Below are 26545 nucleotides of genomic sequence, written 5' to 3' on the forward strand. Positions count from 1 at the left end.
AATAGTAAGATCCTATAAGGTTGTAGAATGATTCCATGAGTGTGTATGTGTGTGTGTGGGGCGGGGGGGGGGGGGCGGGGGGGAGTCTTCTCCATGGGTTATCCTCAAATTCTGCACACAGGACCCCTTCCATCTGAGGAAAGGAGGTCAAACCAGCCCTATTCCTAGGGTCCTCTTCTGTTTCAGCTGGTCAATGTCCATCAGAGAATATGCCCCACAAAGATCTCCCTTCTGGGAGACGCCTCAGGCAAATAGGGCCAGCCCTGAGCTGAAACAGGTTTTGGCAGCTTCTTCTCTGCCTCTCTTTTCTCTCCTACAGCTTTATAGCTAGAGCTGGCTTGATTATCAATATTGACTTTGGCTGGCTGGCTTGGTTACCCAAAAGGTATTTTGCCTTAATTTCCCAGATGACAGGTAATGCTGCCCTCTCCCGGTACTATTCAGCAGAGCCCCCTGGATTTGAAACCAGGGGCTGCAGCCTCAAATCCTGCATCAGAGAAGTGTCCCTCTGGTCTCATCTCCTTACCTCTGCTTTTCTCCTATCTTAATATCTATCCTTTTCTTTGAAAGGTGGTTTCTTTTTTCACTCCCTCCCCTTCCTTGGCTTGGTAAACCAGTCCCTAATCTCTTTTCACCCCAGATTGGAAGGTGTGTCCCTCTCTGACACGCCTTAGAGTTATGATGGTCTCTTCCAGGTTTCCATAGCTCCATTGCTCAACCGTTTGCCAGGGGTAACCATTAACCTAGCACTTAACTCACTCCCCAGCTTTCTTGCTAGAGGGGATTTTCCAATCATTGTTTAGCAGAGCCAGATTATCCCACCATCTTCTCTAACCTCTTGGATGGGATCCCCCCATCTCAGGGTACCCTGGACAAAGTTGGGGAGGAGGATATATTTTTTAAAGTATATACTTGTTTATTTCTGTCCCCCTCACAATCTTCTCACTTACCCTCCCGTCACACACACTAAAAAGTAAGTTTCATGAAGCCCATACTTAATTAATGTTCAGTACTTTGGGTCTGCCACCTGACCCAGAATAGGCACTAAATAGTTGCTGAGTGAATGAATAACACCCCTCTGTACTTAGGGATGTGGGTGTGTGTGCATCCGTAGGAGGGGTACAGACATGTCTCAGCAGGAGTGTAGCTGTTCTTATCAGGTCTACTTCTCTCCACCAGACTTTGGTGTAATTCGAACGCTTCCACTTCCTTGTGAGAGACAAAAATTATAATTGAGACCCAGTAGTTCCCTCGTTGGGGTGGTAATACCCTGAACCAAGGATATAGGCAAAAGAGGACTAGGATAGGAGTCTTGCTTATTTCTGTTTATTTATTTAAAACACGTGGCTTTTACTAAGTTTACGAGGCACTATTCTAAGCTGTTCATAAATACTAGTTCAGTGGGTACAAATATTAATTTAGAGTTGTTGGTACAGGTTTAATAATGTGCTTATCTTCGCTCTCCGGAAAAAAAAAAAATGCAATTCGCCTCTGCCCCTTTAGGCTGCTCCCCCCAACCCGCCTAGACCAGTTAGTTCTGTAGGCTCTGACTCAAGCTCCGCTTCCGACTTTCACAGGCTCCACCCCGCGTCAATCAAAGCCCAAACCGGGAAGGCCTAAGGCCCGAGTGCTAAGCAACGGCACAGGCGGCGGGAAGTTTGAACGTTCGGACACCGCCCCATATGCGAATAGACCAATCAGCGTCCAGCCGTCTTAGCAACAGCGATCCTCTCCTCCCTCCAGTCCTGTCGAAATCTTAAGCAGGATCCGGATCTCTCCGGCCAATAGCGGCTTAGAGGGGCGGGGCGTGTGCGCGCGCACCCCGCCCCCACTCAGGTGTGCCTCTCTCGCGGGAGGGCGGCTCTTAGTGACGCGGTTTCGCGCACGTAGCTACCCAGGTGACTGAAAACGCGGGAAAGTGCCGCGAGTTTCCGCAACTGGGGTGGGAAGCCGAGAAGTTAGGGCAGCGATAGTGGGGGAGTTGGCAGAGGCCGGGAGAGGAGACGTGCAGACTCGGCCCTCAGGGCCCTCCAGCCAAAGTACAAGCCCCGGGTGACCGGAATGTGGGTGGGGCACGTGGGGTTTTGCAGTCTGGACTTTGGTGATATACCTAAGAAGTCGCCCGTCAAAATGTCCGCAGATGTTAAAAACAAAACGTTACCGCATCTCTCCCCGGCCCTTGCAGCCCTGCGCCTCAGCCCTCTCCCAGTTCGGGTGGATTTGCGTGTCTACGCACCCCCTATCCCAGCCTCCTGGCGGTGAAATCCCGCTCCTGAACCGTCTTCGTTTTCTGCGCCCGCAGAGCGTCCAAGGCCATGTTCTCCGTAGGAACGATCCCAGGCGGGACGCCGCAGAGCCCGGAGCCGGGGGCAGCTTCGGCCAGCTTTCCCAGCCTGGCCCCAGTGTCGGGCCGTGGGGAGGCTGAGGAGGAGGAGGACAACGAGCAAGAGCCGGCGGAGGTCTCTGGGGCGGCGGTGTCTGATGTCTGGTGGAGCAGGCGCTTGGATCCTGAGAGCAGGGAGTTGGTTGGAACTTCGGGATGTTAGAATCAATGGGCTTGGAATAGCTGGCAGGTCACTTGCCTCTGCTCTGTTTGACACTGACTGAATGGGGACGATGATACTTATCTCAGTCAGGGATTTGATAAAATGATTAAAATTAAGTAGGACATGGCATAACCCTACACTTACCAGCAGTTTCCTTTCCTGTCGGTTTCCTTTCTTCTTCCTGGGATAGATCTATCTGTGTGCGCTGTGGACTTCAGGATACTTGGGCATCGCCTACTATGACACTAGTGACTCTACCATCCACTTCATGCCGGATGCCCCAGACCATGAGAGTCTCAAGCTTCTCCAGAGAGGTGGGAGCAGAACCATGGATTCCTCTACTCTGAGACTGGAAGTGTATTTCACTCTTCTATCCTTACCTGTCTCAATTTATTTTATTGACTCCCAGAAGTTCCCCCTGTTGTTTATAGGAATTCATTTCATTATTCAACACTTATTGTTTATAATGTATCAGGTGCTGGGCAAATCAGTCATGTCTGTCCTGCAGGGCTTTGGAGTCTAGTGACAATCTCCAGGTCACTCTTCCCTCCTGCCACCCTGCCAGTCTTCTCATTCCTCAATCTCATGCCTGACTCCTACCTATGCTCCCAATGTGCAGAGCACCTCTTACTTTTAGAGGGAGGAAAAGAGGGTGCGTTTGTTTGTTTGTTTGTTTGTTTGTTTGTTTTGGAGGGAGTAGAAGGAAATAGCAAGGGGAGGCCTTATGGATACCCCCTTAGAGGATCCTTTTACTCATTTGGTCTCCATTCTTCTTCCAAGTGTTGGATGAAATCAATCCCCGGTCTGTTGTTACGAGTGCCAAACAGGATGAGAATATGACTCGGTTTCTAGGGAAGCTTGGTAAGGACTGGGTAAGGGGAAAAGCAAAAATGGGAAAGGAGTGAACTGTGGAATATTCCAGGAGACTAAAGGGTCTTGGAGGAGCAACAGCCAGGAGGCTAGAATTGGGTGAGAGGGAAGGTGGGACAGAGGCAGAGGACTGAGATGTTCAGACTCATGGCCCTTTCTCTGCTTCCCCCACAGCCTCCCAGGAACACAGAGAGCCTAAGAGACCTGAAATTGTATTTTTGCCAAGTGTGGATTTTGGTACTTCCTTTCCTTTGCCCAATTCCTCATCCCGTTTTTCCTACCCCTTTCTCCTTACTCTACTTGAGCTCCATCAGAAGTCTCTCCTCAGCCTTATCTTATCCTAACCCTTTGTGTTCTCCAAGTCCCATAAGCAGTCTCCTCAAGATCTCTCCTGCTCCTTACCCTTTAATAACCTGAAACCTTGTGAAGTTTCCACATAGGCGTGTCTAGGGATGAGGGCCTTCCCTGAGAAGAGGAAGTGGTGACACTTTGTGGATAGCTTTGATTGTTGGGATTTTTACCTTTAAGCCAAACCCATTTGTCCCTTAAAAAAAAAAAAAATAGACAAAACCTTCTCAGGTTTGTAAAAAGTTTTACAAAACCTTCCCAGGTTTGTAAAAAAGATAAGGAATGTTCTATTCTACTTAGATATTAAGACATTAGTGTTATTCATTCCTCTATTAATATGATCCTTTGACCCCAAATTCCAAATAGATACCTTAGGAATAGATATTCTGAATCACTTGTCTTTCTCAGGTTGTGCTCTCAGCCAAAGATCTTTATATTCTAGGTAAAATAAAGAGATAATTAGACTAAGTCTGAAAATTTGGTACATTATTATTAGTATCATCATCATCATCATTTTATTTTGAGAGAGTGTGTGAGCAAGGGAGGGGCAGAGAAGGAGAGAGAGAATCCCAAGCAGGCTCCACGCCGACAGCACAGATGCAGGGCTCAAACTCGAGCTCTGAACCATGAGATCATGATTTGAGCTGAAACCAAGAGTCAGAAGCTTAACCAACTGAGCCACCCAGTCGCCCCTGAAGATTTGATTCTTGTTTCAGCTTTCCATTAACTGCCTGTGTAACTTGGCAAGTCACATCCTCTCTCTTGCTTCTATCATCTCCTTCTTAAAATGGGGTGAAAATTGGGCTACAAGACCTTTCCCTTCCCTCTCATGCTTCCCCCAAAATAGGTCTGGAGATAAGCAAACAGCGCCTTCTTGCTGGAAACTACTCCTTCATCCCAGACTCCATGACCACCACTGAGAAAATCCTCTTCCTCTCCTCTATTATTCCCTTTGACTGCCTCCTCACGGTAGGAAGGGTCCTGGGAGATGAGGGCTGGTTGGAGAAAGGGACCAATACCCATTCCTAGGGTTGAGTCCTGGGAGGTACTAGTCCAATCCTGGAAAATAATAGTTTTCTCTGGTGTTGTCCAGCCTCCAGGACATTGGGATTTACCTCAACTCCATTACTGATTTCCTCCCAGGTTCGAGCACTTGGAGGGCTGCTCAAGTTCCTGGGTCGAAGAAGAATTGGGGTTGAACTGGAAGATTATAACGTCAGCGTCCCCATCCTGGGCTTTAAGAAATTTGTGTTGTAGGTGATTTACCCTAACCTCAAGCAAAGTAAGGTGGGATTGGGAGGTCTTAATAGCAAGACAAGGTGGGGGGGGGGGGGGGCGGTGGGAGGAGTGGGCAGTGACCCATCAGGTAAAGTGCTCTAGGACACATAGGAGCACCTGAAGGGGGTGTGGAGCTCCGGGGAGATGACTGAGACAGTATTCCAGGAGGGGGATCTAGGGGGTGGAACCTAAGAATGAACTCACACCACTCCTACCCCAGCCACCTTTCTTTCTTCTTGTTTTCTGTCCTCAGGACCCATCTGGTGAGCATAGATCAAGACACTTACAGGTAAGGAGATGGAGGCAGGCTGTCGTCTCTGGAGAGAGAGAAGGATTAAGTTTAATACTCTAATAATCCCAGTGAGGCTCCAGTTTCTTTAATCCAGGGGTTATTAAGGTCTCTCTCCTTGAAGAAAAGGGAAGAGAGGGAGAAAAGCCCAAAGGTGTCACCTTCCTTTTCTAAAGAGAAAAACTGATACAGAAGTGAGGGACAGACCTTACAACAAAATTTAATCTCAGGAGGATGTTCCCAATCTCCCTTCCATCTTCTCAATTCCCTTTAAAAAATCCAAGTTACCTTGGGGCTCCTGGGTGGCTCAGTCGGTTAAGTGTCTGACTCTTGGTTTCAGCTCAGGTCATGATCTCATGGTTCAGGGTTCAAGCCCCGTGTCAGGCTCCATGCTGACAGCGCAGAGCCTGCCTGGGATTCTTTCTCCGCCCACCCACCCCCCCCCCCCCGCCTCTCCCCTGCTCTCTCTCTCAAAAATAAACTTAAAAAAAATTTTTTTTAAATCCAAGTTACCGCAAGCTCCTTCACTTCTCCCTTACAGTGTTCTGCAGATATTTAAGAGTGAGTCTCACCCTTCAGTGTACAAAGTGGCCAGTGGACTGAAGGAGGGGCTCAGCCTGTTTGGTAGGTATGCCCCTTCCCTCATCCCACACTACAAAATGCTGCCAGAAAAGCAGCTGCCTCCCGACATGTGTCCCAGTCCCTCTTCCCTCCCACTTCACTCCTGTTGCCAGATGTCTCTTCCACTCCAGTCCAGCTTTCTGATGCTCCTTGTACCCTCCCTGAGCTTGAGCATCCTCCCCCCCCCCCCATCCATAGTTGTCCAGTGTCATTTGCATATCATCTCTTACTTTACCAATTCCATGTTCCTTCCTTGGGTTTCTATGGATGTTTCTGCTGGTTGTGCACCTGTCTAGGGACTTTGGGAGTCCCTATGTTTAGAGGAGAGTTATATAACTGCATAACTGTCCATAACTTATGCATAGCTTATTTGCATCGAGTCTTTGTCTGCTGTCTCTGGCTTTAGGGTGTAGTGGGGACATCTCCCCAAGTAGCCGCATGGTTTTACTGTGCATACCTCAGTGGATTGTGTCTAATGTTTACATATATGTGTTGGCCTCTTTGTGAATCCAACCACAGCTGCTCTGTGTATTTTTCTGGCCAACTGTTCCTGTGAGTGGCTATCCCTCCCTAAGCCCACGGACGGTAATCCTGGCTCAGACTTGTGGCCAGTCGCTGGCTTTAGCTGCCTTTGTGTTCTGTATCTGCGGAACGCCCCCAGGCCAGCCTGTCCGAACTCTGTCCTAACCGAACCTCTGGCCCGGATGCCTCAGTTTAGACACACCCACACATTCCTTTTTCTGCCGCTGCCTTGTAACAAGCTCATTGCCTGCCCCTGCTCCCCACAGGAATCCTCGATAGATGCCACTGTAAGTGGGGACAGAAGCTGCTCAGGTAAGTCTCACACATGTGCTGTAGGTTAATGCATTCATTCTACAGACTCACACAAACCACCCCATCTCATAGTGCTGAGAACTGCCATTTCCCAAATGCTGGCTAAACACGTTTAATCCTCACACCAATCCCGTGTGGTAGCTAGTATCCTCATTCTGTGTTGTCAGCACAGATATACGTATGCCCATTGATGGTACAGACTGGCACACATGCAAGCAGCAGAAACAATCACAAAACACTAATGCACACATGGTAATATCTTTTTTTATTGAAGTGTAGTTGATATACAATATTATATTAGTTTCAGGTATACAATATAGTGATTCAGTGTTTATATACGTTACGAAGTGATCACCATGATAACTCTAGCTACCATCTGTCACCATGCAAAGTTATCACAGTATTATTAACTATATTCCTTATGCTATACATTGTGTCTTTTTTTTAATAACTGGAAGTTTCGACCTCATATGGTACTATCTTTACTTTTTTTAAGATTTTTAAATTTTATTTTAAGTACAATCAACTTCCCAACGTGGCACTCAGACTCATGACCCCAGGATCAAGAGTCACATGCCAGGCCCCACATGGTACTATCTTTAATTATAAAAACCACACTTCACATTTGAGCTATTGTCTGTTGACTTTCAAAATTGTGTCTCTATTTCTGAGCTGTATATGTGGGATGCTCACCGCACGTCATCACCAGTTGCAATTTCTATAGGCAGTTCAAGCTCAGAGCATCTAAACTGATGCCCACTGGACCTGTTCGTCTTCCTGCATCCTTTTTTATCTGCATAATGGCATCGCTGGCAGTACTGCTTCTCAACCTTGGATTGATGCTTCTCCTTCACCCTTCATATTCAATTATTCACTAAGGCCTATTGATTGTACCCTGAAATGTCTTTCTCAGCCATCTCTCTCCCTCTTTCCACTGCTCTAACTCTGGCTGTAATCATTTCTAACCTTGGGCATTGTATTCACCTTCAGATTGGTCTCTGTGCTTTGAATCTCTTCTTTTTCCAATCTGTCCTTCGTTCTAAAATACTTGTCATTCCACAACAGAGATCTGAGCATGTCACTCCACTTTTTTTTTTTTTTAAACCTTAAGTAAAAACAAAATAACATAAACCTCAGACTTCCCCGTTCTCCGTGGGATGGAGATTAACATCTTTAGCAGTATGATGTTCAGGGCCCCTCCCATTCACCCCAATTTAAACTTCCATGATTATTTTCCCAAGCCCTTCCTAAATCCATCCTTACTGGATCTGCCCTATAGTCCAGTCATTTGGGCCACTTTCCATCATGGAAATACACCATGCCCATGTTTATGCAGTTCCCTCTGGAAAGTTTTTCCCTTGTTCTTCACCTGTCAGAATCTTACATCTTCTTCAAGGTACAAGCCAACTATCACCTTCGTGGTGAAACTTTCACAGGCACCCATAAGGATACTGACACACACCTTCCCATTTGCTCTCACGTTGCCTGTTTGTTTTCTAGTTGCACTGTCACGTCAGGTTGGAGTTAGCGGTCGGTGAATCTGCTTGTTCTCATAGCTGTGAGCTCCGTACAGCAGTCATTCCTGTTACCTCAGTGCCTGCCACATGGCCTTGTATGTAGTAGCACCGAGTGAGTGAGTAGGTACACAAATGCAAACACATTGGTCAAGTCATCTGTACAAACTCAGAGCTGAAACCTTTGCTAGCCTACAGGTGCGCAATCCTTTACCCACCTCACCTGCCCTGCACTGTGTGTCTTTTAGAGATTAATTTAGGATAATCTGAGGTCATCTCCAGGTAATTGGGATGCCTTCATTACCCACGCATTCTACAGGTGCAGATCTCTAATCTCAACCAGGGATGAGAGAGAAGGAATTCTCAGGGGAGAAGAGATCAGCATTAAAGGGGAGGGGAGGAATGCAGATCCCCCCAGGTAGGATCCAGCAGGGCATGGAATCACAACCTGAATCATGAACTAAGGACCCAGTTGGCCTCCAACTGGACAGGGCACCAGGAAGGTGACTGAATGTCACATTATGCTCTAAAGAGCACTGTGCTCACAGTCTGGAGACCTGAGTTTGAGACCCAGCTCTAGATTTTGGACAAGCTGCTTGTCTAAGGGCTTCATTTCCTCAGCTATAGAATTAGGAGGTTCAGCTTGACTAAGATTTCTCCTGGCACTAGCAGTACGTGAGTCAGAAAAACCTAAGTATTTTTTTTAATGCTTATTTTTGAGAGAGAGAGCGAGAGAGAGAGATTGCTAGTGTGAGCACAAGTGGAGGAGGGGCAGAGAATCCAAAGTGGGTTCTGTGCTGACAGCAGAGAGTCCCATTCAGGGCTCAGACTTGCAAGCCACAACATCATGACCTGAACCAAAGTCAGATGCTTAACTGACTAAGCCACCCAGGCGCCCTGAAAAACCTAGGTATTTTACAAGAAAGTCTGCTTGTACTCTCCAAGGTGGGGAAGAGTATTCACAGACTGACCTACACAGCTGCTGGTGGAGCTCTCTGTGGCTAAGGAGCAGAGGTGCCTAAAACCTACCCTCGAATCCAACCTAATTCTCCACTTTACTCTAACCTGGGGTGTTCTAACCCAGGGTAACTGGCCATAGACTATATAGTGTGAGATACATATCCTCGGGCCATAGTGTCTCCATAGGTTGGTTCTTTATATAAAGTAGCATGCCTGGGGTGGCTGGGTGGCTCAGTCCGTTGACTTTGGCTCAGGTCATCATCTCACAGTTTGGGGATTTGAACCCTGCATCGGGCTTTGCGCTGAGAGCTCAGAGCCTTCTTTGGATCCTCTGTCTCCCTCCCTCTCTGCCCCTCCCCCCCAAAATATATAAACATTAAAAAAATAAATAAAGTAAAATAACATGCCTAATGGCTTGCTCTAATACAGAAAAGAATTCATGGGCTCACAGGTCCTTGCAGAGTCTCACACTCTTCATAGCCATAGAGAAGATAGGGGCACCCAGAATTAGACAAACACAGAAGAAACATTTATTACCGTATACTAATTTATTAGGAAATACCTCAGGCACACAAAATGTGGAAGTAATAATAATACAAACGTCTATGTTTGCACGAACAAATTTAAGAATAAGGCAATGTTTTTGAAGGGGCGCCTGGCTGGATCAGTTGGTAGAGCATATGACTCTTTTTTTAAAACATTTTTTTTTAATGTTTTTGACAGAGAGAGAGACAGAGCATGAGCAGGGGAGGGGCAGAGAGAGAGGGAGACACAGAAGCCAAAGCAAGCTCCAGGCTCTGAGCTGTCAGCACAGAGCCTGACACAGGGCTTGAACTCACAGACTGCGAGGTCATGACCTGAGCTGAAGTCGGACGCTCAACTGACTGAGCCACCCATGCACCCCAAGCATATGACTCTTGATCTTGGGGTCATGAGCTTGAGCCCCAGAGTGGGTATAGAACTTACTTAAGAAAAAAAAAAAAAGACATTGTCATTGAAGCCTCTTCAGTATCCTTCCCAATCCTTCTCTGCAGAGATGACCATTATCATGAATTGAGGATTATCACTCCACATGGAATGGTTATATACTTTTACAGAACAACAAGAGAAGATGAACGTGTGTGCAATTACACCCAGAGACACTTTCACAGCTAAATGCAGATAAACTCACGCTGACTCACCGTCTCCTACTCAGCTGCAGAGAGAACTAGAGTGTTGGCACACAAATACCTCAATACGCTACACTCCCTCTAAATATTGACAAGCTCCATTACATATCCACATGGAATGACACATGGTTACATCCATCAAAACCATGATAAACAGAGTCGTGCTCACATGCAGAGATTTTTAGTAGATCTGTGTAAACACGCCCGCATAGATACTTGCCAGTACAGATACTGATTACCACAATCCCCAGGGACCTCCAGACACACATTTTCACAAACTGGGATCAAGACAATAACGAGAACAGATGTAATTTCTGTCCCCACCCCCCGTGTCATGCCTCACTTCCAGGCTATGGTTCACACGTCCGACTCACGACCTGGGAGAGCTAAATTCTCGGTTGGATGTCATTCAGTTTTTCCTACTACCCCAGAATCTGGACATGGCTCAAATGCTGCATCGGTTGCTGGGTCATATCAAGAATGTGCCTGTGAGCCAGGGGTGGGGGCCGGGAGGTGGGGAAGGAGTTTGAGGGTCAATATTGGACATGGGGCTTTTTGAGGAGCATTAGAGTGGGAGAGGGAAAACAATGGCTGTCCCTTTGACTGTAGCTGATTTTGAAACGCATGAAGCTGTCCCACACCAAGGTCAGCGACTGGCAAGTTCTGTACAAGGTAAGTTCTTCCTTCTTGAATCCCAGAAGTCCAAGTTAAGTCCCTCAGCATGTGATCCAGACCTTCTGTACTCTGGTCACCCTCTCCAACTTTATCCTGACACTTTTTTTTTTTTTTTTTTTTTTTGAGAGAGAGAGAGTGCACGAGTGAGAGCAAGCATGAGCCGGGGTGGGGGGGAGGGGGGCAGAAAAAGAGGGGGAGAGAGAGAGAGAATCTTTTTTTTTTTTTTTAACATTTATTTATGTTTGAGACACAGAGAGAGAGACAGAGCATGAACCGGGGAGGGTCAGAGAGAGAGGGAGACACAGAACCTGAAACAGGCTCCAGGCTCTGAGCTGTCAGCACAGAGCCCGACGCGGGGCTTGAACTCATAGACCGTGAGATCATGACCTGAGCTGAAGTCGGATGCTTAACCGACAGAGCCACCCAGGCACCCCGAGAGAGAGAGAATCTTAAGCAGGCTCCATGCTCAGCTCAGAGCACGACTCGGGGCTCGATCCCCCAGACCCTGGGATCATGACCTGAGCTGAAATCAAGAGTTGGATGCTCGACTGAGCCACCCAGGCACCCTATCCCAACACTTAAAAAAAACAAGAAAAAAACTTCGTATTGTAGAAGTTGTGAAAAAAAAATTTTAGAGTAATATAATGAGCCTCCATGTACCCACGATGCAGCTTTGACACTTGGACTCATGCCAATCTTGTTTCATGTATATCTTCTCTTTGCTTTCCCCTTCCTGGATTACTTTGAAGCAAATTCCAGCCATCATATAATTTCACCCATAAATATGTTAATATGATTTCTAAAAGAAAATTTCTCTTTTTTTTAAATGCTTATTTATTTTGGGGGCACCTGAGTGGCTCAGTCGGTTAAGCGTCTGACTTCAGCTCAGGTCATGATCTTGCGGTTCGCGGATTCAGGCCTCGCATCAGGCTCTGTACTGACAGCTCAGAGCCTGGAGCCTGCTTTGGATTCTTTGTCTCCCTCTCTCTCTCTGCCCCTCCTTCACTCACACTCTGTTTCTGTCTCTCTCAGAAATAAACATTAAAAAAAATTTTTTTAATGCTTATTTATTTTTGAGAGAAAGAGTATGAGCATGAGAGGGGCAGAGAGAGAGGGAGACAGAGTATCAGAAGTGGGCTCTGCACTGATAGCAGCTAGCCCAATGTGGGGCTTGAACTCATGAACCATGAGATCATGACCTGAGCTGAAGTCAGATGCTCAACTGACTGAGCCACCCAGGTGCCCCAAAAATTACTTTAAAAATTTTTTTTAATGTTTATTTATTATTGAGAGACAGATAGAGCATGAACATGAGAGGGGCCGAGAGAGAGGTGCCCCCCAAAACTACTTTTAAAAAGGAATAATGGGGGTGCTTGGGTGGCTCAGTCAGTTAAGTATCAGACTCTTGGTTTCTGCTCAAGTTTGATCTCACCATTTGTGGGATTGAGCCATGCTTTGGAGCCTGCTTGGGATTCTCTCTCTCCCTTTCTTTTTGTCCCTCTCCCCCACTTATGTGGGTGCTCTCTCTCTCACAATAAATATAAATAAAAACTTAAAAAAACATAAAAAGGAATAACAATATCATTATCTTACTAACAATCAGCATAATTCTTGAATATCACAAATTGTCCGATGTTCACATTTCTATTCTTTTTAAGAGCAGGTTTTTAAAAATTTTTTGTAATGTTTTACTTTTGACAGAGAGAGAGAGAGAGAGAGAGAGAGCAAGCGCAACTGGGGGAGGGGCAGAAAGAGGGAGACACAGAATCCAAAGCAGTCTCCAGGCTGTCAGCACAGAGCCTGACACGGGGCTCCAACTCATGAACCATGAGATCATGACCTGAGCCAAAGTTGGAAGCTTAACTGACTGAGCCACCCAGGTGCCCCACATTTTTTTTAATGTTTATTTATTTATTTTGAGAGAGAGAGAGAGAGAGAATCCCAAGCAGGCTCCATGCTGTCAGCATAGAGCCCCAACTGGGGCTCGAACTCATGAACCATGGGATCATGACTTGAGCCAAAATCAAAAGTCAGATGGGGCGTCTGGGTGGCTCAGTCGGTTAAGCGTACAACTTTCGCTCAGGTCATGATCTCGTGGTACATGAGTTCGAACCCTACATGGGGCTCTATGCTGACAGCTCAGAACCTGGAGCCTGCTTCAGATTCTGTGTCTTCCTCTCTCTGCTATTTCCCTGCTCTTGCTCTGTATCTCAAAAAAAAAAAAAAAAAAAAAAAAAAAGAGTAGGATGCCTAACTGACTTGAGCCATGCAGGCCCTCCTGATGTTCACATTTCTAATCCTCTCTTAAATGTCATCATTTTTAAAACATTACATTTTGTTTAATCAGGATGCAAATATGTTCAACATATGCCAATGGTTTGATGTCTCTTGAAGTCTCCTTTGTGGGTTCCTTTTGCCTTTCACAGTTCTCCCTCCATCTCTATCTCAATCTTTATCTCTCTTTTTCCCCTTGCAAATTATTTGTTGAAGAAGTTAGATTGTTTGTCCGACAGAATTGCCCTTAGCCTGGATTTTGCTGAATGTAATCAGTAGGTGTTTTTGACATGTTTTACGCTCTTCTAGAATTTCTGTAAGTAAATAGTTGAACCTAGAAGATCTATCAAATCCAAGTTAGATTTTTTTCAGTACTGTTTTATAAGTGGAGGAATATAATGTCTCATATGTCTGTCTCTCCTTTTGTGATGTTAGCAGCTTTTGATGTTTAATACCTAAGTCCATTATTTCCTTATGGATTGCAAAGTAGTATTATTCTGTCATCCTTTCTTCATTTATTAGCCAGAACATTTCTGTAAAGAGAAACCCTCTCATCTGCTTTTTGGTTTCCCAGTGATATATTTCATATCATAGAAATTGCTTGATTTCCCTCCCCCTGCTTTTATTTATCAGCTATCAGCATATAGGAAATTGGTTCCCTAACATCCTCCAAGGTAGCCAGTGTGTTTTTTGTTGTTGTGTATCATCATGAACTCAGATTTATGCGTGTGTTTCAGTCCTCTGCAATTTTAGTCTTTCTACATGTTCAGATTATTCCATCTTTGGCCAATGGGAGCCTCTTCCTGTTGGCTTCTGAGTCCTTTAAACATGACCCCAGTAGACTTTCCCACTTGGCAGCTTCCCTCCTGCTCTCTGATTTGATGGGATCTAACAAAAATATCATTCATATTTTCTGGTTTTATTTTATTTTATTTTATTATTTTTTATGTCATCTTTGCACCCAAAGTGGGACTTGAACTTTTGACTCCAAGATCAAGAGTCACATGCTCTTCTCACTGAGCCAGCCAGGTGCCCCTACATCTCATAATCTCCTGGTTCTGACCCAGGATGAGACATTTCTCCAAGGAGCCCTGGTTCCTTTTAGTGAAAAATTGTATTACAGGCTGTCTCAGTCTGAATGCTAGAGGTGCACAGCATGTTTTACTTATTGTTTTTAAGACTTTTCTGTGAACATATATAGGAACTTTTAAAAAGTAAAATACATGCATGATAAAATTGGTACTGATACCACCAATTTAAATTCAGAAGCACAGCATCCTTACCTTATATATTCCTTTACTTATCTTCTTCAGTATTTCTTCTTCATACTGAAAATTCTGGTTCTCAATAACACTAGCAATGAGAAGATTAGAATATCATTCATTTGCCTTTTCCTACATTACATCCACAACGATCTTAGTATAACACTTCTAGCACTACTATCAATGATATTATTGAAAATAATTTAAGATTTTTTGGGAGGAGAAGGGAAGTTCTTTTTGTCCCTACTAAGGATATACAGTCAAATTACTATGTTTTAGTCACTTGGAATAGTTCCTCTCTGTGTAGTTATGTCACTATCTGGACACACATTTATGTTCATTTGTTTCATTCTATTTTTGATTTTTAAGAATTTTTTAAATTTCATTTATTTTTATAATTACATAAAATATTTATGTAATTCCAAACTATTATGTAGTCAACTAATTCTAGTTTCTATCCACCCCCCCACCTATAGATAACATTTTCTTTTAAAAATTTTTAAGATTTATCTTTCTGTTGCTTTGTTTTAAATTCTTTTTTTTTCTTTTTAATAATTAAGATGTAAAGAAAAGTTGCAAAAATTGTACATGGTGTTCTCACATATCCTTCATCCAGTTTCCCTTAATGTTAACATATTACCAAAACAATGTTGACATAACCATAGTACAGTTATGTCAGAAATCTTTTATGAGTTATAATTCAGTGTTGTATTTTTATTTTACTCAAATTTTTCTAGTTTAGTTCCTTAAGAGTTCTTTTCAGATTGACTTTTAATATACCCATTTATTTATCTTTTAATAGTTTTTTAAAGTGTATTTTTATTTGAGAGAGAGCTAGAGAGCAAGCAGGGGAGGAACAGAGAGAGGGAGACAGAATCCCAAGCAGGCTGTGTGCTGCCAGCACCCAGCACAGATCTTGATGTGGAGCTCGAACTCATGAGCGCGAGATCATGACCTGAGCTGAAGTCAAGAGTCCTACATTTATGGGGCGCCTGGGTGGCGCAGTCGGTTAAGCGTCCGACTTCAGCCAGGTCACGATTTCGCGGTCCGGGAGTTCGAGCCCCGCATCGGGCTCTGGGCTGATGGCTCAGAGCCTGGAGCCTGTTTCCGATTCTGTGTCTCCCTCTCTCTCTGCCCCTCCCCCGTTCATGCTCTGTCTCTCTCTGTCCCAAAAATAAATAAACGTTGAAAAAAAAAATTTAAAAAAAGAGTCCAACATTTAACCGACTGAGGCACCCAGGCGCACACCCCGCCTTTTTAAAATAGTTTTTTAAAGTGTATTTTTAAATATGCCCATTTAGCTTTTAGATTGGCTTTTCAGATTCACGCAGGCTTTTGATATGCCCTTCTGACATGGCCCCCAGTCCATTTTTGAGCACTTCCTAACTTTTTACCACTACAAGATGCTCCAGAGTCATCTTATATTTTCCTTGCCTAAGCCCTAGAATCAACCATTTCTCCAAGGAGTCCTGGTTACGTTCTTTGGAGAATAGTATTAGAAACCAAGATCTGGACACTAGATGTGGTTATTGCTACTGGGGTATCTGTCACTTCTTTTCACCACAGACAGAGCTAAAGAAATAAATGTAGTATGCTAACCCATGCATATACATCTGTATTCCTGAATCGATCTATCTATATAAGAATCCATGAGTTCATACTCATACCTCTGATACCACAGAGTTCACTCTATACCACAGTCAATACCACAGAGTTCACTCCAGACTTCCTCCTTTCCTCATTTGTAACTTCCTTCTCTGCCAGTGAGAAACCTGCTTCTTATTATCTTCAGCAGGTTTCTTTTAACATGAACAGATATGTGGAACTATTTGTATCTTCCATTCTCACTACTGAACATTCATCAGCCAGGCCAGGCTATGCATTCAGGAACTCTGCACACTGTGTTCTCAACGTAGCATGGTGGTTAAAAGCCAGACACCTGGGTTCAAATCCCAGCTCTTTTATTTACTCTGTGAGACCTTGAGCAAATTATGTTATTTCTTTGTGCTTCCAGTTGCTCCTCTGTGAAATGGAGATAATTCCTATCTCCTAAGATTATTTTGAGGATGAATGAAATTAACATATGTGAAGAATTTAGAACATTGCCTGTCACCTAGTAAGCATTCAATAAGTGTTGGCTCTTACTCCTACCTCTATTCATTTACTCATGCTCTTGCTTTCAAACAGAATACTCTCCTTCCTTTTGAATAGCCTTATTCACAACCAAGTTCATTTCCTTTTTTTTGTAAAGATAGCCCATATTGGTCTTTTTTTAAAAATTTTTTAAATGTTTATTTTTGACAGACAGAGCATGAGCGGAGAAGGGGCAGAGAGAGAGGGAGACACAGAATCAGAAGTGGGCTCCAGGCTCTGAGCTGTCAGCACAGAGCCCAACGTGGGGCTCGAACTCACACACCGCAAGATCATAACCTGAGCCGAAGTCGGATGCTCAACCAACTGAGCCACCCAGGCACCCTAGTCCATATTAGTCTTATTCTCTGAACTTATTTCATAATTTTAATCAGTTCCATAACTTGGTCAATCTGTTTTGTGGGTATCATTATTTTTGCTGCTTGTTTATTTCCATCATGGCTAGAGTATAAACCCTTTGATTTATTTACTTCATATATCGTCTACCACCAAGTAAGGCTCAGTAGATGCCCTATGGATTTGGTCTGTCTGCTCAGTCTAACCTTGGCAGCCACCTCAGGGCCCTGAGCTTCACCCTGGGTAATTAACTGTCAGTGACTCTCACCCTTTCTCTCTTCTTGCTGTCTTTCCCCAGTGCTGTCTTGCTCCTTCTGCTCATTTACTGTTCTGCCTTCCATATCTCTACTTCTCTTTCTCCTTCCTCGGTATAAAATCCTTTCCTCTTAGGGGCACCTGGGTGGATCAGTTGGTTGATCATCCAGCTTTGGCTCAAGTCATGATCTTGTGGTTCATGGGTTCGAGCCCTGTGTCAGGCTTTGTGCTGACAGCTCACAGCCTTCTTTGGATTCTCTTCCTGTCTCTCTGCCCCTCCCCTGTTGTGTGCGTGCGCATGTGCACTCACTCTCCCTCTCTCTCTCAAAAATAAGTAAACACTAAAAATAAATAAAAAGTTTAAAAGATCCTTTCCTCTACTGAAGCACCTACCACTTTATTTTTACTTATTTATTTATTTACTATTATTTTTTTTAATGTTTATTTATTTTTGAGAGAGAAAGAGACAGAGTATGAGCCAGGGAGGGTCAGAGAGAGAGGGAGACACAGAATCTGAAGCAGGCTCCAGGCTCTGAGCTGCCAGCACAGAGCCCAATGCGGGGCTCAAACTCACGAACTGTGAGGTCATGACCTGAGCTGAAGTCAGAGGCCCAACTAACGGAGCCACCCAGGTGTCCCTATTTATTTATTTTTTAAGTTTATTTATTTTTCTTGAGAGAGAGAGAGAGAGCACGAGCAGGGGAGGGGCAGAGAGAGGGAGAGAGAGAATCCCAAGCAGGCTCCACCCTGTCGGTGCAGAATCCAAGAGGGCTCGAACCCAAGAACTGTGAGATCATGACCTGAATCCAAACGAAGAATCGGACACTTAAACAACTGAGCCACCCAGGTGCCCCTATTTTTAAATCTTCTGGGTGTATTTCTGTCTTCCTCATTTGACCAAGAGCTCATCTGGGACAGGGCCCATTTTAGTTCTTTGTAGTCTCACTATTTAGTGTAGTGCCTGACACAGAATTTTACAGATGACATTTTCCTCACTGTTTCTTTTTTGCCTTTGAGATCTTCTGTCTTTTATATTGTGTTTCCCCCTGCTGCTCTCTGTTCTTCTCAGTCCATCCCTGTCCCCTCACCTCAGCCCATTTTCTGTCCATTTCTGCTGCAGACTGTGTATAGTGCCCTGGGCCTGAGGGATGCCTGCCGCTCCCTGCCCCAGTCCATCCAGCTCTTTCAGGACATTGCCCAAGAGTTCTCTGATGACCTGCACCATATTGCCAGCCTCATTGGGAAAGTGGTGAGTGGAAGACAGAGGCAGAACCCCTGGGGACCTAGGGAAGAGAGGTGGGATTGGAGGACACAGAAGGACTGTGCTCTGGGGAATGTGCTATGGAAGATGAGAGACATCAAAGTCAGTTGGATGACCAAAGAATGAGATGGTGAGAGGAAGTGTCAGAATGTCAGAGACCTGCTTGGAGGGTTAGGGTTAAAGCAGGAACTGCAGGGAGGATTGGGACCCGAGTAGAGGTGAGGAGCAGGATTGGGAGATGGTTCTGGGTGATGAGCAACTGGACTTTTTATCTCCTCAGGTGGATTTTGAGGGCAGTCTTGCTGAAAATCGTTTCACAGTCCTCCCCAACATAGATCCTGAAATTGATGAGAGTGAGTGTTGGGTGTGCAGTGGGGCTTATGGGCCCCAAACACGAGCCTGCCCAGTGATGGGGTACCATCATCAGTAGGTGGCCACTACAACTGGGGCTAACTAACCATGGCAAACAGGGCAGGAACCTTACTTTCGATACTCATATGTCTTCCACCCTCCTAGAAAAACGAAGGCTGATGGGACTTCCCAGTTTCCTCACTGAGGTTGCCCGAAAGGAGCTAGAGAATCTGGACTCCCGTATTCCTTCATGCAGTGTCATCTACATCCCTCTGGTGAGGGCAGGAGGACGGGTGTAGCCTCCAGGGGTCTTTTATGGGAGATATTAGGTTTATGAAGGACACACTGCTGGATAATAAAACCCCTGGGGAAGTGTGAAGAATATGAACATGGTGGTGGCTTTAGGCCCTTGAGAAAAGCACTGGAGAATACTGGGATCTCTGGCATCCTCTAGGGAGATAAGGTGCCCAGTACTTTACTCCCTGTTTTAACTCCTCTGCACTCTCCCCAGATTGGCTTTCTTCTTTGTATTCCCCGCCTGCCTTTTATGGTAGAGGCTAGTGACTTTGAGATTGAAGGACTGGACTTCATGGTAAGGCCCTTGACTTCTATGGCGGGGCGGGGGGGGGGGGGGGGGGGAGGGTGATGAGGGAAATGAGTCAGCAGCTGAGGGAGGGCCTTCCCCCATCAGCACTGCCCAATATGGGATGTCTCTTCTACAGTTTTACTTTGATCTTTACCAGCTCTGAGATAAAAGAGAAAGAAGTCAGGTGAGAAAGAGATAAAAGTCCTGTACCCTGAAAACTATAAAATGATGAAAGAAATTGAAGATGACATAAAGAAATGGAAAGACATTCCATGCTCTGGAAGTGGAAGAACAATTGTTGTTAAAATGTTGATACTACAGTTTACAGATTTAATGCCATCCCTATCAAAATACTAACAGTATTTTTCACAGAAATAGAACAAAGAATCCTAAAATTTGTATGGAACATCAAAGACCCTGAATAGCCAAAGCAATCTTGAAAAACAAAAAACTGGAGGTATCACAATTCCAGACTTCTAGTTTTATTACAAAGCTGTAGTAATCAAAACAATATAGCACTAGCACAAAAATACACACATAGATCAATAGGACAGAATAGAAAGCCCAGAATATGCAATAGAGAGGGGCACCTGGGTGGCTCAGTCAGTCAGACTGACTCTTGGTCTCAGCTCAGGTCTTGATCTCAAGGTCGTGAATCAAGCCTTGCATTGGGCTCCACGCCAGGCATGAAGCCTACTTAATAAACTCAAAATGGATTAAGGACCTAAATGTGATACAGGAAACCATAAAAATCCTAGAAAGAGAGCACAGGCAGTAATTTATCTGACATTGGTTGTAGCAACATCTTTCTAGATACCTCTCCTGAGGCAAGGGAAACAAAAGTGAAAATAAACTATTGGAGCTACATCAAAATAAGAACCTTCTGCATAGCAAAGGAAACAACCAAAAAAACTAAAAGGCAACTGTGGAATGGGAGAAGATATTTGCAAATGACATATATGATAAAGGGTTAGTATCCAAAATATGTAAAGAACTTATAGGGGCGTTTGGCATGCGACTCTTGATTTCACAGTTGTAAGTTTGAGCTCCATGTTGAGTGTAGAGATTACTTTAAAAAATTTTTTAAATATTTATTTTTGAGAGGGCGGGGAGGAGCAGGGAGAGAGAGGGAGACACAGAATCTGAAGCAGGCTCCAGGCTCCGAGCTGTCAGCCCAGAGCCCAACGCGGGGCTCAGACTCACCAATGGTGAGATCGCCATCTGAGCTGAAGTCAAACCCTTACCCGACCAAGCCACCCAGGGGCCCCAAGATTACTTAAATAAATACAATTTAAAAAAAAGAACTTATATTACTCAATAACAAAGAAAAAACAAATAATCCAATTAAAAAATGGGCAGAAGACATGAACAGACATTTCTCCAAAGAAGACATCTATGGCCAACAGACACATGAAAAGATGCTGAGCATCACTCACTGTCAGGGAAATACAAATCAAAACCACAATGAGATATCATCTCACACCTAAAGCCACACTTTAGTCAGAATGGCTAAAATCAAAAACTCAGGAAACAACGTTGGCAAGGATGTAGAGAAAAAGGAACCTTCCTGCACTGTTGGTGGGGACAAAAACTGGTACCATCACTGTGTAAAACAGTATGGAAGTTCCAAAGAAAATTAAAAATAGAATTACCCTCTGATCCAGGAATCACACTGCTGACTATTTACCCAAAGAATACAAAAACACTAATTCAAAGGGATACATGCTCCCCTATGTTTATAGCAGCATTATCTACAATAGCCAAACTATGCAAGCAGCCCAAGTGTCCACTGATAGGTGAATGAATAAAGAAGATGTGGTACACACAATGGAATATTACTCAGCCATAAAAAAGAATGAGATCTTACCATTTGCAATGGCATGGAAGGATCTACAGAGTATTATGCTAAGTAAGATAAGTCAGAGAAGGATAAATTCCATATCATTTCACTCATATGTGGAATTTAAGAAACAAAAATGAACAAAGAAAAAAGACAAAACCAAAAAACAGACTCCTGACTATAGAGAACAAACTGATGGTTACCAGAGGGCAAGTGGGTGGGGGATGGGTGAAACAGGTGAAGTGGATTAAGAGTACATTTATCTTGGGGCACCTGGGTGTCTCAGTCGGTTAAGCATCCAACTTCGGCTCAGGTCATGATCTCAGGGTTCGTGAGTTTGAGCCCCACATTGGGCTCTGGGCTGACAGCTCAGAGCCTGGAGCCTGCTTCAGATTCTATGTCTCCCTCTCTCTGTGCCCCTTCCCCACTCACACATTCTCTCTCTCAAAAAGAAACATTAAAAATAAAAAGAGTACACTTACCTTAATAAGCACTGAACAGTATACATAGAAGTATTGAATCACTATATGTACACCTGAAACTAATATAACACCGTATGTTAATTATACTAGAATTAAAAATATATATATCAGAAATTATCAAGGGGAGGCATAACTAAACTAGTGTTTAAGAATGAATATTTGGGTGATAAACTTACAAAGAAAATAAAGAATTGATTCCCAGAAAGGTCAGAATAGAGGTTACTTTTGAGGAGCTGGAGAAGGTTGTGATAGGATGGCTCTCTGGGGTAGCTGGCAAAATTTTAATTTCTTAACTCAATTTGTAACCTACATGGTTAGTCACAGGGTATTTGCCTCATAATAATTCTTCTACACATTTGTTTAATTCAGTTTTTTTTCTTTCAATGTTTATTTTTGAGACAGACTGTGAGCGGGGGAGGGGCAGAGAGAGGGAGACACAGAATCCGAAGCAGGCTCCAGGCTCTGAGCTGTCAGCACAGAGCCCGACGTGGGGCTCAAACTCAGGAACCATGAGATCACAACCTCAGTGGAAGTCAGATGCTTAACTGAGCCACCCAGGCGCCCTGTTTTATTTTAAAATATAAAGTTAACGGGGCGCCTGGGTGGCTCAGTCGGTTCAACGTCCGACTTCGGCTCAGGTCATGATCTTACGGTCTGTGGGTTCGAGCCCCGCATCGGGCTCTGTGCTGACAGTTCAGAACCTGGAGCCTGCTTCCGATTCTGGGTCTCCCTCTCTCTCTGCCCCTCCCCTGCTCATGCTCTGTCTCTCTCTGTTGCAAAAATAAATAAAAACATTAAAAAAAATTTTTTTAAATAAATAAAATATAAAGTTAAAAAAAAAAGTTGGGGTGGGGCTGGAGGTGATGTTAGAGAAGATGGAGACCATTAATGCAAGGCCCACAGCTTTGAACCCTTGCACCCAGTTTCTGTCAGAGGAGAAGCTGCACTATCGTAGTGCTCGAACCAAGGAGCTGGATGCATTGCTGGGGGACCTGCACTGTGATATCCGGGGTGAGGAGAAGCAAAAGGCTGGAGGGGAGCGGGCAGCTTGGAGGATATTCTAACAGGCTCCTTTCTTCCTGCTCTCTCACTCTGACTTTGTACCTTTTCCTCTCAATGTCTCGGGGTGTCTCAGACTCTTTCTCTGCAAGCCTATTTCCAGGTCTTTCTGCTGGCTTCTTTGTCTCTTCTTCATTTTCTCCTGGAGCTAATGTCCACCCCCTTCCTCCCCTACCTCTAGACCAGGAGACCCTGTTGATGTACCAGCTGCAGTGTCAGGTGCTGGCGCGGGCAGCTGTCTTGACCCGTGTGTTGGACCTTGCCTCCCGCCTGGACGTCCTGCTGGCTCTTGCCAGTGCTGCCCGGGACTATGGCTACTCAAGGCCCCGTTACTCCCCCCAACTCCTTGGGGTCCGAATCCTGAATGGCAGGTGAGAACAGAAGAGGCTGGAGGCATAGACACAAGGGGCCCAAAGGCCCCATCTCTGGTGCCTTCATTTATCTGGATTCACAGGCCATGTGTGAGGTAACTCTCTACCCACTGCAGACATCCTCTGATGGAACTCTGTGCCCGAACCTTCGTGCCCAACTCTGCAGAGTGTGGCGGGGACAAAGGGAGGATCAAAGTCATCACCGGACCCAACTCCTCAGGGAAGAGCATATACCTCAAACAGGTGAGGAGAGGGGCACATGGGTAGCTCAGTCCCGTGAGCACCCAACTTCAGCTCAGGTCATGATCTGACAGTTCATGAGTTCAAGCCCCACATCGGGCTCGCTGCTGTCAGCACAGAGCCTGCTTTAGATCCTCTGTCCCCCTCTGTCTGCTCCTCCCCTACTTCTACTCTCCCCCAAATAAAAAAAAATAAAATAAAATAAAAAACAAGTGAGGAGAATCCCTGCACACTGGGCCTCTGGCATCTTTTTCATTGTCTCCATCTCCCACCTGCCTGCAAACATGGGTCCCTACAGCTCTTCCCCTGTGTTCTGACCCCATCTGTCATGAAAAGTCTGTAGTCCACACTCCCTGCTCCTCTACCTCACGTGTTCCCATTCTGTACTTGAGGGAGAGCCATGCTCTAACAGATCTTTCTGTGCCCTGAAATCCTCTCCCCCATCTCTGAATAGATCCATGCCATTCCCAGGTGTGCCTCTGCCCCCTCCCCCCTTCCTTTTTCCTGATTCTAAAGAAAGCTGAAGGGGCTCTACTCTCCTATTAAACTGTGTCCATCCCTCTTTGATCTATAATTCACCCCTCAGCCTTGACTCACCTTTACCCCAGCCCACATCATCAGGCCCCAGGCCCTGTCTCCTCCATTTCTAGGTAGGCTTGATCACATTCATGGCCCTGGTGGGCAGCTTTGTGCCAGCAGAGGAAGCCGAAATTGGGGCGGTAGATGCCATCTTCACCCGGATTCATAGCTGCGAATCCATCTCCTTGGGCCTCTCCACCTTCATGATCGACCTTAACCAGGTCAAAGGGAGCAAAGGGGGGTGGGATTGTGGGAGGGTATTAGTAAGGAAGGAACTCTACTCTTGAAAAATAATCAGGGGCACCTGAGTGGCTCAGTTGGGTGGGCGTCTGACTCTTGATTTCAGCTCAGGTCATGATCCCAGGGTTGTGGGATCAAGCCCCGTGTTGGGCTCCATGCTGAGCATAGAACCTGCTTAAGATTTTCTTCTCTCTCTCTCTCTCTCTCTCTCTCTCTCTCCCTCCCTCCCTCCCTCCCTCTCTCTTCCTCTGCCCCTTCACACCCCCCCCATGCTTTCTCTCTAAATGAAAAAAAAAAAAAAATCTAAAAAGAAAAATGATCAGAACAAGAAAAATCTTCATTCTGCAGCATGCCTTCTGTATTAGGGGCAGGAAACACCAAATTCAGAGACTGGGAGAATCAATACCATGAACTTTTACTGAACCTTTGATTTGCATGAGACACTGTTGGCAATGAAAGGATGAATGAAATGTGTCTTACCACTGAAGAACCTGCAGTCCAGTAGGGTGGACACATGTATAGCAGCTTTATTCACAGGCAGACTGTGGTCAGTGCATTACAGGCTTGAATGCCAATGAAATTCTCCCTTGTCCACCTGGTACCCAGCAGGTGGCGAAAGCAGTGAACAATGCCACCAAGCAGTCTCTGGTCCTCATTGATGAATTCGGAAAGGGAACCAACACGGTGAGGAGACAAAAGGATGAGAAACTGAGGAGGGGAAGCCGGGGGAAGACAAAGGAGCACGAGGGTGACGCTGTGCCTCGGGAAAGGAACAGGAGTGCATGGGGCAGGAAAGAAACAGAAAAGTGCAAGATGGGGCAGGCCAGGGCAGGTGGAGAGGTGTACACAGGGCACCTCTGGTTCAGTACCCTCACCCCTGCCCTCTGTGCAGGTGGATGGGCTTGCGCTTCTAGCTGCTGTGCTACGACACTGGCTGGCACTTGGACCCATGTGCCCTCACATCTTTGTGGCCACCAACTTTCTGAGCCTTGTTCAGCTACAGCTGCTGCCACAGGGGCCCCTTGTGCAGTATTTGGTAAGGAAACCCATCTAGCCCTCTAGGGATCCATAGGATGAGCATTTACCAGAACTGAGGACAGGCTCTTCAGGTACGACAGGGGCTCCCTGAGCACAGGAACCACATCCCTTCCCATTTCTCACTCCCCACAGGGATTGGCCAAGGGTTTCAGGGCAGGAAGCAGAGACATTGATGACACACTGTCCCCTTGTATCTCTTTTAAGACCATGGAGACCTGTGAGGATGGGGACGACCTAGTCTTCTTCTATCAGGTTTGTGAAGGTATTGCCAATGCCAGCCATGCGTCCTACACAGCTGCCCAGGCTGGGCTTCCCGGCAATCTCATTGCCCGTGGCAAGGAGGTGAGATCCAAACGTCAAGTACCTCCATCAGGGCTCCCTTCCGTTAGCCTGGCTTTCTGGGTCCATGGGATTTCTGACCCTTAGTTCCAGTTCTCTTACCCAACTCCCCCTCCTCCACACCCCACCCCCACCCCCACCCCCACCCTCCTTCTGGTTCCTAGGTCTCAGATTTGATCCGCAGTGGGAAACCCATCAAGCCTGTCAAGGAGTTGCTAAAGGAGAAGCAAATGGAAAAGTGAGTGTGTGGCCCAGTGTCCCGGCTCTCTCTAGCATGTCTGCAGCTCTTCTCCCCCTTTCAGGGACTCAGCTTCTTTGTCCTTCAGAGACCCACGATTTATCCTGAAATCCCTAAATTTTCCTGGGCTCCCTGTGCCACAGCCTCTCTCCTCTGCCTGGGGACTCAGTTATCTCTTCTCCCATAAATCCCATTTTTCTCTCTCCCATTAGTTGCCAGACGTTGGTAGATAAATTTCTGAAACTGGATTTGGAAGATCCCAACTTGGACCTGGACATTTTCATGAGTCAGGAAGTGCTGCCGGCTGCCACTGGCATCCTTTGAGAGTCCTTCCTTGGCTTTCCTCCACTTCCCAAGACCCCAGCGAGCTGCCATGCCCTGTCTCTTTCCTGGTCTCCCTCAGGCCCAAAATTCTCAATTTTCCTGGAAATTCTGTTTCACGTTAGGAATAAAGTTTATTTCAGAGCAAGGTATTGTTTCTTTAGAGCAGCATCACAAAACAATAGGAAAGACATGAAGCACCAAGCAGAAGTCCACAG

The 26545-nt window shown here is 45.5% G+C and overlaps 1 protein-coding gene across 6 annotated transcripts; it reads left to right on the forward strand.

The window, feature by feature from the left end:
- Positions 1-1771: 1771 nt before the first annotated feature.
- On the forward strand, positions 1772-26475 carry MSH5 (mutS homolog 5). Of its 6 annotated transcripts, none has more exons than XM_086705828.1 (25): positions 1772-1898; positions 2303-2459; positions 2737-2860; positions 3327-3407; positions 3591-3653; positions 4612-4733; positions 4908-5017; positions 5296-5331; positions 5873-5955; positions 6741-6786; positions 10779-10917; positions 11039-11101; positions 18503-18631; positions 18924-18996; positions 19160-19269; positions 19506-19586; positions 22826-22913; positions 23143-23332; positions 23449-23575; positions 24223-24372; positions 25001-25075; positions 25284-25427; positions 25634-25771; positions 25933-26006; positions 26219-26475. In XM_086705828.1, exons 2-25 carry the CDS (start codon positions 2316-2318, stop codon positions 26328-26330), a joined length of 2502 nt encoding a protein of 833 aa, XP_086561954.1. In that variant the 5' UTR covers positions 1772-1898; positions 2303-2315; the 3' UTR covers positions 26331-26475. The 6 variants fall into 6 exon arrangements, with proteins under 6 accessions (XP_086561954.1, XP_086561958.1, XP_086561956.1 ...); XM_086705830.1 differs by having other exon boundaries at positions 1828-1898; positions 2186-2459; XM_086705829.1 differs by lacking the exon at positions 1772-1898 and having other exon boundaries at positions 1963-2459.
- Positions 26476-26545: the final 70 nt, after the last annotated feature.

The sequence above is a fragment of the Puma concolor genome, chromosome B2 (assembly GCF_028749965.1).
Source record: "Puma concolor isolate L17-30 chromosome B2, mPumCon1.1.hap2, whole genome shotgun sequence".
In the NCBI taxonomy this organism is placed as follows: Eukaryota; Metazoa; Chordata; class Mammalia; order Carnivora; family Felidae; genus Puma; species Puma concolor.

What these genes read in the sequence shown, in the direction of transcription:
- MSH5 (XM_086705828.1), top strand. Translation starts at nt 2,316, where the DNA reads ATGTTCTCCGTAGGAACGATCCCAGGCGGGACGCCGCAGAGCCCGGAG. An exon ending in CCTTTGACTGCCTCCTCACG is followed by an intron (nt 4,734 to 4,907) that starts GTAGGAAGGGTC and finishes ATTTCCTCCCAG; the next exon opens with GTTCGAGCACTTGGAGGGCT. An exon ending in AGATCCTGAAATTGATGAGA is followed by an intron (nt 18,997 to 19,159) that starts GTGAGTGTTGGG and finishes CCACCCTCCTAG; the next exon opens with AAAAACGAAGGCTGATGGGA.